Consider the following 22,019-nt stretch of genomic DNA (forward strand, 5'->3'; position numbering starts at 1 on the left):
TAAAAATCATCCAAATATTATTATTATTCACATTTGAAAAGGAGTTAATTAATTCAAATGCTCTAATCTTGTTTATATTATTTTTTATATTGAAAAGTAAAATGGAAACTACATTTATGACAAATCACTAAAACTACATTACCAATGCTACTATAATTTGTAGGATTCAACGAAGTGCTAGTATAGATTATGCTTATAAATGGAGTTTGTAAATATATCAAGAACACCATCAAACTTACTATCTTTACTGTATAATTTTTTTTATTTAAAATAAACAGTAACTGGTTTGAATCCTTTGAACTAATCTCGCTGATAAATTATCGTGTACCTAGTAGACCAACTCGGCTCGTATCGCCATATTATTGTAACAATATTGCCACTAATGCAAAACAAAATTATTTAATATATTTATTTATTTATTTATTTATTTATTTGGAAAAGTTGACAGCAAATCTGTAATTATATAATGATACAATAATAATATTATTAATTATGCCAATTATGAACTTTCCACTGATGAATAGTTAATGGTGTTACAATGGTGTACAATGGCATAGAGATGTTCTCTTAAATTAATTTCTTGTTTAGTTAGGAAATATTAAAAATATTAAAATAAAGGAGGGTGGGGGGAGGAGGGGGAAATATAGGATAAGGATTAAGAGGCAAAGGACGGGAATATATAGGAATTGAACTAGTTTGAGTTTTGTTGATTATTGAGTTTTTGTTTTATGTCGCGTAAAGTCGAGTTAAATATGTCAATATGGTTATAATTTAAGTTAAAAAAGTGTGTGGATCTGTAGATAAATGAGTTTTGTTTGGAATTTGTCTTACAATGAGCGATATTAAAAGTAAGCGACTGTCTGCTGTTGCGATTGGGAACATGGAATAATAGGCGTTGAAGAAGATCAGGACTATCGATTAAATTGTGTGTAATTTTGAATAACATTACCGAATCTGCTATATTTCTTCGGAAAGTTAACGTCTGTATATTGAAGAACTTTGCAGAGTCTTCATTACTGATATGAGATCGAAAAGAGCGGAAATTAAGGTACCTTAAAAATCTATTTTGAACACTTTCAATTCTATTTTTATGTATTGCATAGCCTGGGTTCCACACTTGTGATGCGTATTCAAGGATACTACGAACGTATGAGAAATACAGTGTTTTGAAAGTAGCCTGCATATATTAGGAAATGAATACTTAGATATCAATGATGAAGGAAATCTGTTATCATATGAAAGATGCATAAAAATATATATTATTACGTATGCAAGAATCAAAAGATAAGTAATTAAGCATACATTGTTGTTTACATTATCGTTACTTTGATAAATGACAATCATTTATGTTTGGCAGTTGACAAATAATTCTTCTAAGTCATTTTTAACAATATCTTGATTTTATTTTTTAAGCTTTTGTACTACTTTTTTTCTAATTTATTCTTTATAATTAACTTAAATTTACACCGTAAATTATACTTAATTTTATATTCCTTACTTTATACCGTATATTAAACTTTATACTTAACTTTATATTTAACCTTTACACTTTATACCGTATATTATACTTTATACTTAACTTTAAATTTAACCTTTACACTTTATACCGTATATTATACTTAATACTTAACTTTATATTTAACCTTTACACTTTATACCGTATATTATACTTTAAACTTTATGCGGTATATTTTATACCTTGTACTGTTAAGTTTATATTTATGTTAATGGCACATGTCGTGCCGTTTGTATTTAAATAAATAAATAATACTGCGTATACACATGAAATAATATGAGCAAGCGGCTTTTCGCACCGTTTGCGGTTGCTTCGTTCCATTCCCATATTTCGTGGCTCGGCTCGAGCAAATTCTCTCATGTGTATAGGCAATACGCACCATTACATTCGCAGCAGCAAATATCTTCAGGTGTCAGGAAAGATCAGGCGTCGTGAAATTTGCACAGCTTTTTCTGTCTAGATTTAATAGGTCAGCTCAACTGTTTTCTTCCCGCAAAGTAATTTTGCTGTACCGTGAGTTTTGGTACCGTCGCCCCAGCAATAATTTATTGGAACACCTCTGCATGCACCGAGAAAAATGAGTATTGCTAAGTTGTTAACGAGATTTACTAAAAGTTTACCGGGAATCATGTTAATTCATTCGTTAAAGGCCTGCAATCCCGTTTTTAACCAGATTTCCAATAATTTGAAATAAATTAGCAATACTTTTTTTATATCCTCGTGGATCATCCCACGTGGTTCACTTTTTTATTTTATTTTATTTGATTTTACGCCCAGCCGGTTTACGTACATTTTAAAAACAAAATATACCTAGTGAGCTATCAAAAATTATAAAGTATGATATAACAGTAAACGACAAACTGAATATATAAAACAATATTAGTAAAACATGTAACAGTAACATAAAATAATATAGAAACTAGAACAATACTACATTACCAACGCTACTATATAATTTGTAGGATTCTACAAAGTGCTGGTATAGATTACGCTTAGTTCTATAAATGGAGTCAATAAATATATCAATAGAACCCCTAAACTTGCTGCCCAGATCGTGCATCCTATTGGTTAGTGCGTGTGTATGAAATTGGTTGTGACTATGTTTGGTGATTTACCAGGATTGCCCCGGTTCATATGGTGAGATTTGTCCAGGTCTTGGTTGCGGATACGTCTGCCCACCAACGCGTGGACGTTTGATACACTTTGCGGACGTTTGAAACACTTTGCGGATACGTCTGCCCACCAACGCGCGGACGTTTGATACACTTTGCGGATACGTCTGCCCACCAACGCGCAGACGTTTGATACACTTTGCGGACGTTTGATACACTTGCGGACGTTTGATACACTTTTCGGACGTTTGATACACTTGCGGACGTTTGATACACTTTGCGGACGTTTGATACACTTTGCGGACGTTTTATACACTTTGCGGACGTTTGATACACTTTGCGGACGTTTGATATACTTTGCGGACGTTTGATACACTTTGCGGATACGTCTGCCCACCAACGCGTGGACGTTTGATACACTTTGCGGACGTTTGATACACTTAGCGGGTACGTCTGCCCACCAACGCGCGGACGTTTGATACACTTTGCGGATACGTCTGCCCACCAACGCGTGGACGTTTGATACACTTTGCGGACGTTTGATACACTTAGCGGGTACGTCTGCCCACCAACGCGCAGACGTTTGATACACTTTGCGGATACGTCTGCCCACCAACTCGCGGACGTTTGATACACTTTGCGGACGTTTGATACACTTTGCGAACGTTTGATACACTTTGCGGACGTTCGATACACTTTGATTTCTCCAGTAGGACTCTCAACCCTAATGCCTTGCGCCGCATTGGGATTCCTTCTGAATCCCTCCCTCTGGATTCTGCTGCGATACCGTGTCGCCAACACACTTAAAAATCTTTACATCACAATTACTCTATCAAATGATATGCTATATGTAATTAATCAAGAGAATTACATAGTGATATAGCAACAGATCCTGAAACACATCTGAAAATAAACGTCCACCACCTCACTCGGAGCCACCAGTCAACGAAATGACCACCGCTATTCTGCTGGACGCACTGACCACCAGATTCCTATCCATCCCTCAGCTTCTTCCCTTCCTGATCTCCAAAGTTGCTCTGAGGGCCTCCTGTGTGTAGTTATTATAAATACATGCATAATAGAATCTAAAAAAAAGTATTTTATAAAATTATTATAATTCATGGCATTATTAGTCATGCATACCTTGTCAGAAAAGAAGTGCTCTTGTGCCTGATAAGGATCCACGATTCTTACTGTGAATTATACTACTTGAATTGAATTGAATCGTATGAATATTAAAGAAGACACCATATTGATTGTTTCTTGTTTTTCAATAAGAAAAAAATACTATAGAATATTGTACCGTGTAATAACTACTGGTTAAAAGAAATGATTTTATTTATTTATTTATTATTTATTAACGCCCTATTGGGCTTTTACATAATAAGTTGACAGTATATGTATATAAGTGTAACATGTACATGGATAAAATAGCTAAATATAATTTATTCATAAGGTAATTAGAAAATAATATGGTAAAGTAAATGTATGAAGGTATAAAAAAGTATGAAGGCTAGACCTTTTTTTTTAAAGCTAATAAATACTACAAGTTAATACTTAGCAAAAAGGTCTAAAATTAGTTGCCTTTTGAAACTCTCAAAGTTATTAACACCAAATATGTCGATAAGTTTACAATATTTGTTTGCAAGGTGATGAATTCTTGGAATTGGTGAGTACAAAGAGTAGTTAGTATTGAGGTTATTGTTACATTTAAAACTGTCTATGCTTTGAGTTTGTCTGGCAGGTACATTCATATAAATTAATTCCAATAATTCAGGGCTGTCAATGAGAGATTTGATAATTTTGAATAAAAATAATATATCAGTTAGAACTCTTCTATCCGATAGTTTGAGAAGTCTGGTTTCGGTACGTAAGTTATTATAATTTATAAATTCGATGGGAATATTCATTTTAAAATTGATGTACCGAAGAAATTTATTTTGTACCTTTTCTAAGGCTTGAGAATGGACTTTGTAGAACGGTGACCATACTGTTGAATTATATTCTATTTTACTTCGTACTAATGAGCAATATAAATGTTTTAAAGTTAACACATTTTTAAACTTTGCCCCCATTCTCAAAATAAAACCGAGCATTCTCATTGCATCGCTAGTAGTTTCATCGATGTGTAAGTTAAACTGTAGACTTTCGTGGAATAAGATACCGAGATCTAGAATCTGTGAAACTCGAAGAAGATTAGCGCCATTAATGAAATAAGAAAAATGAAGAGGATTTTTACCTTTGTAAAAACTAATAATCTGGCATTTACTAATATTTAGTTGCAAATCATTTTCTGAACACCAAGCAAATAGTTTATTCAGATTCGACTGCAAAATAGCGCGATCATTATCATCTTTAATTATTCTGTAGATCTTCAAATCATCAGCAAATAACAGAACTTTGACTTTGCTAAAAATATTTACTATGTCATTGATGAACAAACAAAATAATATTGGGCCCAGATGAGATCCCTGCGGTACTCCACTTGATGCCGCAAATTTGTAAGAAGTGAATGAATCAACCTTTACCGCTAAGTACCTTCCCAACAGATAACTCTTAAACCATTCAAACATGCTCCCTCTCACTCCCAACAATTTTAATTTACGTATTAAGATTCTGTGGTTTACTTTATCAAATGCTTTACTGAAGTCAGTATATATGGAGTCAGTTTGATATGATGTGATAAAGCCATTAACGATATCATTAGTGTATAATATTAAATTGGAAAGCGTTGATCTTCCTTTAATAAATCCATGTTGAATTGGTGAGATTACTCGTTTAAATTGAGATATCAGCTTGTCTAGTACTAGGCTTTCGAAAAGTTTGGGTAAAGTAGACATTATGCATATTGGCCTATAATTTGTTACTTCGCTCTTATTTCCTTTTTTGAAAATAGGCGTCAAATGACTAAACTTCCAAAGGTCAGGAAACACACCTGATGAGAGTGACTTCATAAATAACTTATGTATGGGATGTGACAATGAATGCATACAATTAACTAGGAATCTAGGTGGAACTTTATCGGGTCCTGAGGATTTGCGGGAATCGAGACTCTTCAGCTTAGACATAACGTCCTCTATAGTTACTGTACAGTCAGATATATCAAGGTTTTCAACCAAATTAGAACAAGAGTACTTACTGTCTACACTATTACTAACATATACACCACCAAAAAACTCAGCAAACAGATTAACAGTTTCCTGTAAATTTTGTGATTGTTTACAATCGAATGACATAGTACTAGGTATATAAGTTCCATTTTCTTTTTGGGATTTAATATATTTCCAAAAGAAATTTGAGTCCTCTATGAGAGAGCTTTCGACAACACTCATGTAACTGTTATAACAAATATATATAATATATTTTGTGAATACTAGTTTAATTTACATTACCCTATTAACCTAATTGTTAAAAGCTAAGCTAATGCTAATCGGGAAATCTGCTGTAGGTAATACAATTCAATTTAAATGATTTGTTTGTTGTTGATATAATTGAGCTGCACGGTTGTAGACTATGTTAACTGACCATTCTATAATTGAACTGCTCGGGTGTAAACAATGTTTTGTAAACAATGTTAACTGATAATATATAATTGAGCTGCTCGAGGGTAGATTATGTTAACTGACAATATATAATTGAGCTGCTCGAGGGTAGATTATGTTAACTGACAATATATAACTGAGCCGCTCGGGTGTAGACCATGTTAACTGACAATATATAATTGAGCTGCTCGGGTGTAGACCATGTTAACTGACAAAAAATATTTTGAGATATTGCATTTTTAAATGTTTGGATGCATAAAAATAACGTAATTCGTAAAAAATTAATAGTAGTTTTTCTTTTTTATTATATGTCAATACTAAGTTAGGTTCATTTCAGTAATATGATTTGAAACAAAATAATTAAACTTGAAAAACGGGATTTTTTTTTGTTAACATCCTTTACATGTACACACGAACCAATCTATGGTATATACCACATCTATTTATATGTTCCGAATCTAATCAGTGCAAAACAAGAAGAAAAAAATAACACTGTAAAGTATATTAAAAGTGAAACTAATTTTAGGTCAAAAAATCCTGGTGAATCACAAAAGATATAATCGAGTGATAACATGAAATAACAACATTTTAAAGTAAACAATGGCATTAAAAAAACCTTTTAAATCAATCAAAGTTGTTGCGTGTAAAACGTGTTAACTGAAAACATGTCACGATGTCTCCCGAATCCTTCCGTCCTTTTTAATTGACACTGATACCTATGAAAGGTTATACCATAGCTTTCCTTATATTTTCCAGTATCACTTGTACAATATCTCAGCCTGCATGTCGGCATTTTGAAGTTATCGCCGGAGACCTGTTACCGACTGTGCCCGAGATATATCACATCGGACAATGATCCGATATGCGTGGCCATAGACATATGAATATTAGTAGACCTGCCCTAAGTGATTAAAAGCGTATTATTCCCCACTCCCCATACCGGTTCCATTGGAGCCGGCTGGGCTCGCGTATGGCTTCCCGTGGATCTTGAGAATGTGACGTCATCATTCTTGTTCGAACTAGCGTCGAGCTATGGTCGAGGCATTTTATGAAATAACACGGCAAAATATTGGCTTGTGCTATGAAAACTTGTAAAAATAGATGTGAAAAAGAGAATAAACCCAATTGTCGTATTACATTCCATAGGTAAGCATTATTTTACTTTATTTTAAGCTTATTTACATCGTATAATATGGATCAGTTTTAGAAACATATACTATCACATCACAATTTAGCGATTCTCAAGTGTGCTCATCGTTGTTTACTGGGGTAAGTAAATTATGAAACATTTGTAAAAGTGTCTTAACTAAATACTTGAAAAAACTACGACTCTGCAAACAGAAGAAATTTACTTTGCCGAATTTGGACTTCGCAAATTAGTTCATAACGTGGCGAGTAATTTGCGCTCCCATGTAAAAATGTCTATTCATTCAAAAGCAGATTTTACTTTTAAGAACTAAATGGTGATATTATAATGCGAGATGCCTATATACTGTCAGATTGATTTATTGACGAATCACAGTCAGCTTTACCCCCTTCGTTCTTCAACAGTTGATTTTACCCCTCACCTTTAATTTCTAGTCTATATATTCTTATGTCTGTGTGCGTGGCCCATACTTCGAACGCCAAAGCCGGCTATATCTACATGGTTTTCCAATAGGAGGTGTTATTTTGATATTCAATCGTAAAAGATCAATGGTTTCGTTGCTTGTGTGGCACGTAGCGCCGTCTCGTTGAAAGTAAACGTTGTCCAGATCAATACCATCCAATTCCGGCCATAAAAAATCATCAATCATCTCTCGATAGCGCAATCCATTCACCGTAACTGTTGCTCCAGCCTCATTTTCGAAAAAGTAAGGTCCAATGACTCTGCCGGACCATAAACCGCACCAAACAGTCACACGTTCAGGATAGAGAGGCTTTTCAACAATAACTCTTGGGTTTTCCGAGCCCCAGATGCGACAATTTTGCTTGTTGAAGCCACCGAGGTGGAAATGGGCCTCATCACTCAAGATGATTTGCATTTGATTCACTCAAGTGAATTTTAATAATTTCAATGCGTTGTTGAAGCGTGTATCGTATTCCATTTTTATTAATGGCGTAGTTTCTATTTGTCAAATGTCAAAAAATGACAGCTTCAAAAGTAACATCTACCGAAATAGCGGGCTATTCAAAATAACACCTCTTATTGGAAAACCCTGTATATACCTCAGCGGATAAATACAAAAGTAATAGAGTTTAAAATAGCGTCTATAAACCCCATTTTACAAAAGTAAATCAAATATTTTTTTGGGTTCTCTATGTGATGTAGATTGACCAGTTTACCGCTTGTAAATTATTTACCATACCTTCCATTATGGAAGCTGGAGGTAATCTACGTCTAGAAGTCTAGACACTAACTATGTATACACACTGTAATCTAGCCTGCAACGTACAGTTTTGTCAATGAACAATAATTATTATTGATTACATCACCATCTCGATTCGCGGTAATATGTAATTTTCTAACAGACCTTTGAAAGTGAATTGAACCGCGGAAACAAAGCGGCAATTGTCTACTTGGGAAAGTGGCCTGTGAATGTGATTACTGATAAGATTATAAAAAAAATACTGCGAGTCGGTACTAATAAATTGTGTGATCGTTTGTCTTGCACATTTGGCAATGTTACATCATTCAAAAATACTTCTTATTTAATTCAATTCATTTTTAAATGTATCTATTTGAATTTCACGTTTGTTTTCAGTAATAAATTAAAGCAAACTTAACGAATTAATATCGGATGACATCACAGCATTATTATTTTTTTAATGATAAACTAATGTTTATAAGACAAGGTTTTTTATGCATAGCACAAAGGATAACAAATTATTATAAGCAATAATTAGTCGCCTGAAATATCAATACAAATTGAAAATATCTCCAGAGTAAAAATAAATGCCACCGACGGGAATTGAACCCGCACCTTCTGATGTCTGGTCAGTTGCTCTGGACCACTGAGCTACGTCGGCTTATTTAACACGCCAAATAATTCAATATGTACTAGTACTTCAATCAACAATTACTGCTCATTATATTTTTTACCTGTAAACAACCAACTTTATTTTTGTAGGAAATTTATTTATTTTTTGTGCACACACTCCTTGCCTCATTCACATTCATACATCGTCTCATACATACTCTTTTATTATTCTGACTCTTGACATGGCCCGACTCAAGTATCTGATTCACTTGATCGTGACGTGTCTTCCTCGGGCGTCCCCGACTTCTGCTACCATTCATATTATGTTCTCCTTCCACTCTTTTCTTCGCTCATTCGCTCTACATGCCCAAACCATCTAAGCGTCCATTTCTTGATCTTACTCATTACGTTTACATCAGCCTTGCACTCTTTGCGGATCTCCACATTTCTCACACGATCATACATCGTTTTAGCACACGTACGCCTCAGGGATCTCATTTCTATAGCATTCAGTCTTTCATACTTTCATCATTTCTCTGCCTTTTCCATGCCTCAATTCCGTACATCAGGGTAGGTACCAGCATTCCATTGTGGACTGCTTTGTATAATTTTTTGTTAGCGCCAACTGCGTTCAGTCCTCCATTAATGGAGTTACCTGCATTTACCCTTGTTTCAATATCTCTGTCAGCCTTCCCATCTCTCTAGAACATACTTCCTAAATACACAAACTCATCCACCTGCTCCAAGTATTCCTCATTCACAGCTATATTGCACACTGTTTTCGTACTCTCTCTTTCAAACACCATTACTTTAGACTTACTTACATTCATCATCAACTCATTCTTTATACATACTTCGTTCATCATAGACACGAGAGACTGCAGGTCTTTCATCCTTTTAGCAATCAAAAAATAATATACCCAACATAATAACTGTTAATGTTACTTTAGGAGTTCATTCTTTCGTAACGCTGGTAGCACCTGCTAATTTCGGTGGGGCCATTGACTTGAGAGGGGGCTAACATCTAATAATGTACACAAATTGCCACTTAAAAACAATGGCCAATTAGCCGACCCATTAGGGGAGAATTGTAACTTAAGAGGAAGCTCCAAGCCAAAAATGTGTATATTCTTGGTATACCTTATATTGTAGGTAATAGGCATTAAAATCGCTTGGCAAACGGAGTCTACAAACGTTCGATTTCAAGCACAAAACTGGTTTTTATTTATTTTGTAAATAATTTTATAAGAAAACAAAAAAGTTAATCAAGTGAAATTGTCGCAGATAATCTTAGCTATAATACTGTATTTTTTTAAGTTGTTTCCTTTACGCGTTCATACATTTCTATTGAAAAATTATTTTTTCAAGTGCATAGTTCACATTTATATTTTTAATTGAGTATTTTTTTATTTGTATTCTACTCAAGCGAAACGATAGGAAAACCTTCAATTTATCTAAAGCATATGTTTTGATATTCATAATGTAGACCAATTCGTTATAAATATTAATCAAAATAGTGATTTAGCATTAAGCTTCGCCTTAACGTTTTTTTTAGTGATGAATTTTTTAGTTTTTATTTTCGTCATAATTTATCACCACACATACTACTTTCGATTGTCCGTGATGTGCGTTAGTCCTGCGTGAAATCTGGTTCAATGATCTCAAATTTGCTTTGATTTTAATTGTCATTTTCAAAATTGGAACTGATTATTTAAGAATTTAGACTAGCGACATTGTAGGTAATACCTACCATACCATACCTACCTATAGTGTAATATTTATTCCTAAAATTTATTTTTATTTACGTTTCAAAATTGGAACTGATTTTTATCATACAAACTATTTTCGGTTGTCTGTGTTCAAATTTGATTTGAATTTAAGTATCATTTCAAAATTGGAACTGATTGTTATCAAACAAAACTATTTTCGGTTGTCTGTGTTGTGCGTTAAATCCGGCTCAGTGAACTCTAATTTGCTTTGAATTTAAGTATCATTTCAAAATTGCATCTGATTGTTATCAAACAAACTATTTTAGGTTGTCTGTGTTGTGCGTTGAATCCGGCACAGTGAACTAAAATTTGCTTTGAATTTAAGTATCAGTTCAAAATTGGAACTGATTGTTATCAAACAAACTATTTTCGGTTGTCTGTGTTGTGCGTTAAATCCGGCTCAGTGAACTAAAATTTGCTTTGAATTTAAGTATCAGTTCAAAATTGGAACTGATTGTTATCAAACAAACTATTTTCGGTTGTCTGTGTTGTGCGTTAAATCCGGCTCAGTGAACTAAAATTTGCTTTGAATTTAAGTATCAGTTCAAAATTGGAACTGATTGTTATCAAACAAACTATTTTCGGTTGTCTGTGTTGTGCGTTAAATCCGGCTCAGTGAATTAAAATTTGCTTTGAATTTAAGTATCAGTTCAAAATTGGAACTGATTGTTATCAAACAAACTATTTTCGGTTGTCTGTGTTGTGCGTTAAATCCGGCACAGTGAACTAAAATTTGCTTTGAATTCAAGTATCAGTTCAAAATTGGAACTGATTGTTATCAAACAAACTATTTTCGGTTGTCTGTGTTGTGCCTTAAATCCGGTTCAGTGAACTCAAATTTGCTTTGAATTTAAGTATCATTTTAAAATTGAAACTGATTGTGTCAAGAATTCAGGCAAGCTATAAACTAGGTAGGTACCTACCTATAATATAATATTTTCCCTGAAAATTACTTTTTTTGTAATTTTAAAAATTGGAACTGATTTTTATCAAACATACTAATTTAGGTTGTCTGTGTTGTGCGTTAATCCTGCGTGGATTTTGTGTTCAATGAACTCAAAATTGATTTGAATTGAAAGTATCATTTTCAAAATTGGAACTGATTGTGTGAAAAATTCAGACAAGCGATAAAGTAGGTACCTATCTAATATAATAATAATCGCGGCGTTTTTTATTTATATTTTTATTTAGTGGTGCTGAAGGCAAGATGGAAAGGAGGAATGTTGAGATTGTGAAATGTTCGTTTGTTAAAAATTTTAAATCTCCGTAAGTTCTGCTTGCTTTGAAATTTTGACACAATTTTGCATTCGATTACGCGTGTATATTGTGAAAAAAATTACCATCTGTTGGACAAACATGTTTTTTTTAAACAGCGCCATCTGTTGAACGTAAAAGCAACACGCGCTATTGTTTCTCTATCTGCACAGACAGACTGAGTTACAGCAACGCGTGGCGGGGTACAGCTAGCCAGTATATAAGAATCCTGCTTGATGAATCAATTTTTTCCACGCCATTTGTGATTCATTCAATTACCTCTTCAGTTTTATATTATTCAACAATTTCTTTAGACGTGATGCATGGAAGCATAATTATATTACGTTTTAGCAACCGGTTCCTCGACGCCCAACGTTTGCAAGAATATATTTACACTAAAACTTATTGCTGTACGTCATTGGGTTTTTGAAAAGCCTGTTTGCTCTATAAATAAGTCGTAAGATATGTGCACATCCATTATCTGGCCTATCGGGCAATACCACTGGACATTCATCGGGTCTAAAGAAATCGGTGCTGATTCATCGACTTGCGGTTTTACCAGCAACCTCTGTAATATCTATCTATGCCAAGTGGTACACTCACTAGAAATTATAGTTTGTACCGAAAAATACTTTCTGGCTATTGCCTAATGTTTACTTTACCAATGCTGCCAGATAACGTTTTTACAAACTCTATACCTTTTCGGGTACAGTGAAGTCTAACCGAGTAGCTTTTGTTTGTGTAGATTCTTTTACAAAGCCTATAAGATTTCAGTCATGGATGGTGACGACTGTAATTGAGTAGCTTTTGTTTGTGTAGATTCTTTTACAAAGCCTATAAGATTTCAGTCATGATGACGACTGTAATTGAGTAGCTTTTGTTTGTCCAAATTCATTTACAAACCCTATAACATTTCAGTCATGGATGGTGACGACTGTAATTGAATAGCTTTTGTTTGTGCAAATTCATTTACAAAGCCTATAACATTTCAGTCATGGTGACGACTATAATTGAGTAGCTTTTTTCTGTGCAAATTCATTTACAAAGCCTATAACATTTCAGTCATGGATGGTGACGACTGTAATTGAGTAGCTTTTGGTTGTCCAAATTCATTTACAAAGCCTATCACATTTCAGTCATGGTTACGACTGTAATTGAGAAGCTTTTATACGTTAAGATAGCAAAGTCTAGCATAATGCAGTCTATAGGCTAGGTTAGGTAATGTCTGGTCTAATGAATTCTGTAAGTAAGGTTAGGTTTGCATAAACAAAATCTAATCTATTTTTATAGTTGCTAACACGACTTAAATGGTACTTATAAGCTTTGGAAATGATTTTGTACACACAAAACCTAACGGTCGTCACTCTGATTGGTATAAGATTTGTAAATAGGCTGTCTGTTATCTCATTCCTACAGCATTCAGTATACTTTCATCCTTCCTCTACCAGTTCCATGCCTCACTGCCACAAATCAGGGTAGGTACCAGCACTGCATTGTGGACTGATAGATAGCCTTGTATCTTTGGATATTTTTTTATTAGCAAATACCGCGTTCAATCCTCCATTAATGGAGTTTCCTGCATTCACCCTTTTTCCAATGTCCCTTTCAGCCTTTACATCTCTCGTAAACATACTTCCAAACAAACTCATTCACTTGCTCCAAGTATTCATCATTCACAACTATATTGTATATGTAATGTAGTCTCTCTTTCAAATACAGCGACTGGACTTGCTTACATTCATAATTAACTCATTCGGCATACACACTTTGTTGTTCATCCCAGATACGAGAGACTATAGATCTTCCTTACTGTTAGTATTAAACACAACATCATTGGCATACAACAGGCAATATATTTCAATAGTGTAAAATAAAGTCGCTATCTGTATTCGCTTAGTTCTTCTAAACTACGCAACGGATTTTGATAAGGTTTTCACTATCCTTTAGAGAATTTCTTCCGGAAGGTTTATATATATAATACATGCATATTATGTTTATAGAAAATAGGGAAAAGTCGATGTTTTATTATCAAGTCGTAAAAGTATTTTTTCGAGCACTACATTGCTAACGCTGGCTAAACCTTATGATATATATCAAAATAAAGTACTACCGAATTGTATATCTTGAAAAGGCCCACAGAGAAATCTGCGATTTTATATGCCTATCTCATAAGGATAACCCCCGTCAGTTAGTAAGTTATATAACCACGGTGACATTACGCAATGCGAAGCCTTGTTAATACACATTTAGTGATATCAAACAGCAGAAGGCTTAAACAGAAAAATAAATTGATAAATCCCAGCTTAAATCTGAACGTCTGTGCCACCTTGTATAAATGTTGTATGCTGGTGTTTTTCTCGCAATGATCGCCTACTCAGAGTTGATTTGGACATTTCACTTTGCGGTGTTCTTACTTTTTACACAAATTCCTCCGTCGCTTGTCGATTTTTGACCTTGAAAGTTTGTCTATCTGGTTCACTAATGACTGACCTAACTATAGAGTTGGATTTTGACATGATATCTTCACTATTGAACTGATTTCGACACTTATTCAAACACCGACTGTTGCCAATCACTTTAAATTTTTTCTATTTTTAAGTCAAAATGTTTTTTTTGGAGTTCCACAAGGCTCGTTTCTGGTACCTGTTTTAATATTGAAACATTTATATATTTAGATCTTCATCAAGGCCCGGTAGTAAACGTTCAAAGATGTTTTGAAAGTGAGATATGTAAATAAGAATGTTAGAGGGAGCGCGCTAATATTAAATACACGATAATAATTTAGCTAAAATTGTGAAAATAGTTAATAAAACAAGACTTTTCATGCCTATAACATATTAAATAACAGAACAAAACGTGTTTTTAATAATTTTCGGAGCTTACTTTGCGGAGCTTATTTTTTTCTATCGAGGTAATTTCATATAATTAACGTTTCGGCATAATAAAGAGTTTTTTTTATTTAGTAAAAGATTATACATTTATATACATTATTTAAGAAATGTTTTGACTGCCCAACTAGGAGGATTCCCGTTTTAGGACAGTCAAATTAGGATGAGTATTAACATTTTGATAAGTTGTTTGATAAGTATAGTATTAAAATAATAATGAAATAATAGGTATTTGTACTTTTAACTGGTGCCTAAGCCTACTAACATGTTTGTATAAATATGAATAACAAAGAGAAGAAATACCATAAAATAAAATATTACATTAAACATAAGATTAACTGCTGCTTGGGTAGCATTCTAATTTAAAAGTATTAGGTAGGTACATATATACATAATATAATGATAAAGATTATAACATAAAGGTATAAATATTGAAGACAATATTAGTGATTTCTAAACGAAAATGAGTAGAGCACTGTCACGGAAAGACAAGGGTCCTGGGTTCGAGTCCCAGATGTGACCGTTTCCTTTTCTGATTTTTCTGTTTCAGATTTTCGTTTAGAAATCACTAATATTGTCTTCAATATTTAAATATTAAAAATTGAGGTTTTACTCAATAAAGTCATTCCGAAAAATAAACATAAAGGTATCTTTACTGTTTTGTTGGAGTTTTTGTTGTGGTTTTTGGTTTGAGTTTGATTTCATTTTTTGTGTAGTAAAAGTACACTCTCCTTTCTACCTAATTGATGAAACCAATTAGTGGTCAATTTATGAAGAATAGCTGTGTTTTCCTTTTTCCAAGCATCAGGCATGAAGTTGTATAGTTTTGGACCTAAGAATGAGAAGTGTCTTTGAGCGAGAGATGTTTTAGTTGTGAGTGGTACAATTGGATTTCTCCGTGAGTGGCGGGTGTCGTGAGAGTGGTTAATAGATGGGTAGAGGTGGCGTTTTTGATGGGTGTTTAAAATTAATTTTCTCATGTATAGTTGTCTAACATCCAGAACTCGGAATTCTTCAAATAGTGCATCGCTAGGATATCTAAATGGTTTTTTGAGGATTACCCTTAGTAGTGATTTTTGAGTTTTTGCTAATTTGGTCTTAAATAAAACATGATTATGGGCTTAATGATGACCTCTATTGCAGACTATTGACCTCTATTGTATTATAAACATTACTGCCACCTTTTTTTGTCGTTTCATATAAAAATAATTAATAAAAAATTCACAAAGTTTCATAAAATTTTCTCAAATTGCGGTCTGAACCTTTGGTTTCATAGAGTTGTTCATCTTTTAATATTCTGTGGTTAACTTCTACTTGAATGTAAAGCTCGGTGTTTTCTCTTTCTAACACAGTTTAGTTAATATTTCTCACCATGACAGTAAGGGAGATACAGCGATTTCTATGAGACCAAAGCAAAATGATGTAAAACAAAATGCATAATATAAATATGTAATAAGAAGACAGGAGGATATACATAAAACAACAAGAAGACAGGAGGGTGTACATAAAACAACAAGAAGACAGGAGGATGTACATAAAACAATAAGAATACAGGAAGATGTACATAAAACAACAAGAAGACAGGATGATGTACATAAAACAATAAGAACATAGGAGGATATACATAAAACAATTAGAAGACAGGAGGGTGTACATAAAACAACAAGAAGACAGGAGGATGTACATAAAACAATAAGAAGACAGGAGGATGTACATAAAACAAATTAAATTTAAAATAGAAAAGTTAACCTTGAAATTTCAGAAATACGTTATTTTATGCACTTTTGTGTATTTATTCAACTCGCAATTGAAACTGTCCACTTTTGATAAAATAATAAAAAAATACTTACAATTGATTATTAGTTTGTTACGTATTATTTTTACATGATATTTGTTTTGATAAAATTGTTATTATTGTAATTATTACATAGTCTGTTCAAGCAAGAATTTTGTTTACAATTTGTTTTGCATGGATTCACACTTTGAATAAGACGGAAGAGCCTGTGGAGTACGCAGTTACATTAAAATTAAGTGTATTTGTATACGAATCAAAGCTACAATATCGGTACAGTTTTGGTAATGCATTTGATTAAATATACAGAAAAATGGAAAAAAAACGTTTTGTACCAGTTAGATAATAATGAGAAGAAACTATTACAGTTTTCGGAAATGGAAAATAATGTTTTTAATATGTAGTTATTGTTAATTTGACGGCAATTGTTATTTATTGATGTGAAAATTTTACGGTTAGTTTCTTTTCTTCTCTTATTTAACCCAAAATCCGAACCTAGGAACCCAAAATAGTTTCTTAGTTTGGGTTTAATTCAAAAATAAAAAAAAATAAACTTGCCTAGAAAACTATTTTAACATCATTATGTCAAAACATTGTGTGAAGAAAAGATTTAATTTGGTTCATCATTTTCGATTACTGAAATAGTTGTTTCTCATTGATTAACCATTTCCTGCTTTTCTATGTATTTACCTTTATTTCAATACTTCCCTGCTAAATAGTCTAATGATTATGAATTATATTTCAGGTATGGCGGGACGCACCGTGTCCGCCCTGCGCGTCATCTCGTCGTCCGAGCCGCCCCCCGCCGGGTACAGCTCCCTGCCCGTGACGGCGGACGGGGGCGCGCGCGCTTGGCGCAAGCGGCAGCTCTGCTACCTGCTGGCGCCCCCCGCACCCACCAAGCCCGAGGCCCCCCTCACCGACATCATCCTGTGCAGCCGGCTCAAGAAGGCGCCCGTGGGATTCCAGTATGCTGGGTGAGTTCTATGCATTGCTTGCGCTAATTAATTAATCTCGGTCCAGTTCTGTTTATTTTGTACATCACGGACCTGCATACTATAATAAAATCAGACTCCAGCTGCTTTGCAGATGATACAAAATTCTTTGCCAACCCACACACTCATCACAACCAACTGCAAAACGATTTAAACGAAATATATCAATGGACAAATGATTGGCTTCTAAAACTCAATGTCGAAAAATGCACTGTCCTACATGTTGGAAAAACTAACCCTACACTTGCCTACAAACTTAATGGAACACCTCTAAAAGCAGTGACATTACAACAAGATTTAGGAGTTACCATATCACAGGACTTGAAATGGGAACCACACATCGCTGGAATTGTGAAAAGAGCAAATTCACTAACATATCTAATCAGGAAAACCTTCCTTGACCTAACACCGGACATGATGTTAAAAATATATAAAACATATGTGCGACCTCTCCTGGAATATGCTTTCCAAATATGGAGTCCTTACTTCGCAAAGGATATAAATCAACAGATTATCTCTAACAAGAGAGAGTACAGAGACAAAATACCAAGAGCTCTGAAAGATCTACGATATGAAGATAGACTCAAGGAACTAATATTACCAACCTTACAAGAAAGAAGAGAAAGGGGTGACTTGATCGAGACTTTCAAAATTTTATCTGGACATTACAGTTGCCCTAGCATCCAAGAAATCTTCACTACTAATAAAAATATAAATCTCCGTGGACACTCAAAAAAAATTACCAAAACGCCTTTTGCATCTAATCCTAGAAAACACTTCCTTGCAAATAGAGTAGTGGATGCTTGGAACAAACTCCCACAACATGTCATCGATGCAACAAATATAAATCAATTCAAAGCTCTATTGGATTCACATTTGGAGAGAAGAAAGGACTTAGTTCAAATTAACTCAATTACTGTCAAACTTGTTGTGAAATCAGATATGAGCGCATCAGCAGAATGCTGCCTGCTCATTACATAATAATAATAATTTTTTTTTTTTTATGTGACACCTCACAAGAGCGAATCTGTATAGTGTAATGACAGAGGAATTATATTGATATCGGTTGGGCAGCGTTATGAGCCGGATTAAGGTAAGGGCTGTAGGAGTGGGAAGGGATTTATTGATACGGGTCTTGAAGAAGCCCGTATGAAGGAGGAAAAACAGATACCGGCAGCCACATGCGAGCCAAGTTACACAAAAACGAATCAAAGAAACGAACTGGGGGACTAGCACAGTGAAATGATAACTTTACAATAGCGGATCGATGGACGTAACTACCGATGATATTATACCAATTTCCCGAACACGGTTGCCGTGATAATGTCCAGACCGATGTCGGTAACGCAATAAATCAGAATCGATATATACTGGCGCATCTCTATGAATTTTTGACACTAAAATGAGTTAATGTACATGAGGTAAGCTGGTACAGAATCAATGATCGCATCTTAGGTGAATTAATTGAGTCTGTGGATGATATATACAGGGTCTCCAATAAGAGGTGTTATTTTGAATAGCCCGCTATTTCGGTAGATGTTACTTTTGAATCTGTCATTTTTTGACATTTGACAAGTAGAAACTACGCCATCAATAAAAATGAAACGATACACGCTTCAACAACGCATTGAAATAATTAAAATTCACTTGAGTGAATCAAATGCAAATCATCTTATCTTGTCAACAAGCAAAATTGTCGCATCTGGGGCTCGGAAAACCCAAGAGTTATTGTTGAAAAGCCTCTCTATCCTCAACGTGTGACTGTTTGGTGCGGTTTATGGTCCGGCGGAGTCATTGGACTTTACTTTTTCGAAAATGAGGCTGGAGCAACAGTTACGGTGAATTGATTGCGCTATCGAGAGATGATTAATGATTTTTTATGGCCGGAATTGGATGGTATTGATCTGGACAACGTTTAATTTCAACAAGACGGCGCTACGTGCCACACAAGCAACGAAACCATTGATCTTTTACGATTGAATATCAAAATAACACCTCTTATTGGAAAACCCTGTAGTTAGTTCACCCTCATTCATTAATAAGCCATTTATTTTGCGTAACGAACGACATTATCCAAAAAGTTACGCATATTGACAGCTTATCCAACACCTCGGGGGCCGCGCTAATAGTAGCGGCTTTTGTCAACTGACTGTCGGAATCTATTCTGACCGTGCTTGCAAATACCGCTAACTAACCATAGATGATGTAGTTCGTCAATATCGTCTAGCTTTATCGAACGTCCATGATTTCATGAAGCCAACATCAACTGTGAACGTGTCTGTCAAGTTTCGCAGTAGTGCACCTGTGCACAAGGGATCGATTCTGCTAGCTCCTTAGAGCAGGCTCCATTGAAATACCTGTGGAACAGACTCAGCGTGCCTACATTGTGTCTGTGTATTAGAGTTGGTAATCGGTCTGTTAACAACAGATCATCAATCAGCCCTCCTTTGCACAGAATCAGAATTTATTATTTAGTTATAAAATTTAACATTTTAAAACTACTATAACACCCTTGAAGGGTGAAAGCCAGAAATAATGTTAAAAAAAAAAAAAAACTACTATAAAGATATTGCATTACCTACATACTAGTATTAGGACTTCACAACATTGAGACATAACCAACGAAAAACTGCAAGACCTTTGTCTTCCTTAACATTCAAATGGAGTTCATCGAACGTTTTAAAATATTTATAATAAATATTGTTTTGTGTTTCCCATAAATTTGTCTTAGGAAGTCTAAAATCGTTGCAACTTCTTGTAGGATAGCCATGGACTGTACTATTAATACTAAGGACGGGTTGTTTCGGAGAATCTGAACAATTCATCAAATTTCAACGTTCATTTTCAAGTTCTGTGAAAGATTTTTTCAAGTTCTGTTTTTATTTCAGTTTTGTCAAGCAACTAGCCTACAATAATATAAAAACAGAACTTAAATAAGTCTTTCACAGAACCCGAAAATGAACGTTGAAATTTGAAGAATTGTTCAAATTCTCCGAAACAACCCGTCCTAACACTCTTTAACATATAATAACATTACTAGGGTAGTATAGACTAAACGTGGCCACACACTTATTGAATATTAAGTTGGCATTGCATTGTTTTTATCCTAGTATATCTGCTACTACACGATATATATTTAATAATTATGCAGAGGCAGCTTCATACTTTAAAATTGATTCACTGAGTGTACGGAGGCATCATAAGGATGCACTATTCCTGTATAAAGTAGTTAACAATAATATTCAATGCCCAGAGTTGCTAAACAAGATTCAATTCAATGTACCTGCGCTTTCAACACGCTCTTGTATCCTGTTCAGGGTGGATCAATGCAAAACGAACTTTATGCAGAATTGTTGCCTGAACATACTATGCAATAATTACAGTAGCGTATTATCCAAGGTGGATATTTTCAGCTGTGAACTTACCAAATACAAGAGGTGTATAAAAGAATATTTCACTGATGGTTTGTGAATAATATTATGTCTCTATTGTTTATATTTCTATTATGATTTGATTAATATCTACAACCTCTCTCCATGGCTATAAATGTTTTGTTTTGTAAATTTTTCATTTTATATAATCTTTTATTTTGTATAAATTATTAAATTCATATTCCTTTCTTACAAATTTAATTTACTTATTCCTTATTATTATGCTGTCTCAGTAGAGGCAAAGTCACAAGGAGGAAATCCATAATTGGTTATATAATACTTATGTCCAAACTGAAATAAATTTAAACTGTCGATTTCCCGAAAATTGATAAATAAATAAATATAGACCTCATGCTTCTGTTCTGAATTATTTCCATCCTTTTAACTTGCGTTTTATTGCTAAAAAAATGACACTTGTGCAGTAATTCAGGTGGGATGCTACAGTGGTGTTGTAGACCAATTTCCTTGTTTTAGGGTATAATTATCTTATTTTGTTACACAAACACACATAGGTTTTATTTATTTTAACTCTGTATTTGTATTATTTACAGGGAGATTAACGGGGTGATGGTGTGCTACAAGGTGGGGGGTGGTTCGGCCAACGGCTCCCCCTTCCACGAGCCCGGCAGCCTCATACTGGCGTCGCCGCTGCGCCAAAACGAAGGCACCAACGGCGATAGCAACTATGAGAACATCTCTCTCCCCAATGGTCACTTTACACCAGAAAATAAAAGGTTAAAAACACTAACCGCCGTTGTTC

At 34.3% G+C, this 22,019-nt stretch overlaps 1 protein-coding gene across 1 annotated transcript in view; it reads left to right on the plus strand.

Moving 5' to 3' along the window:
• The window catches only part of LOC149415007 (uncharacterized), a 62,062-nt gene that overhangs the window by 28,257 nt on the left and 11,786 nt on the right, over positions 1–22,019 (plus strand). Inside the window, exons 3-4 of the mRNA XM_089642974.1 lie at positions 17,579–17,810; positions 21,811–21,993. Of these exons, the coding sequence (XP_089499100.1) occupies positions 17,579–17,810; positions 21,811–21,993 (415 nt within the window). The remainder of the gene's footprint in view (positions 1–17,578; positions 17,811–21,810; positions 21,994–22,019) is intronic.

Source organism: Hesperophylax consimilis, chromosome 19 (assembly GCF_061612785.1).
Source record: "Hesperophylax consimilis isolate HC1 chromosome 19, BYU_Hcon_1.0, whole genome shotgun sequence".
NCBI classification, from domain to species: Eukaryota; Metazoa; Arthropoda; class Insecta; order Trichoptera; family Limnephilidae; genus Hesperophylax; species Hesperophylax consimilis.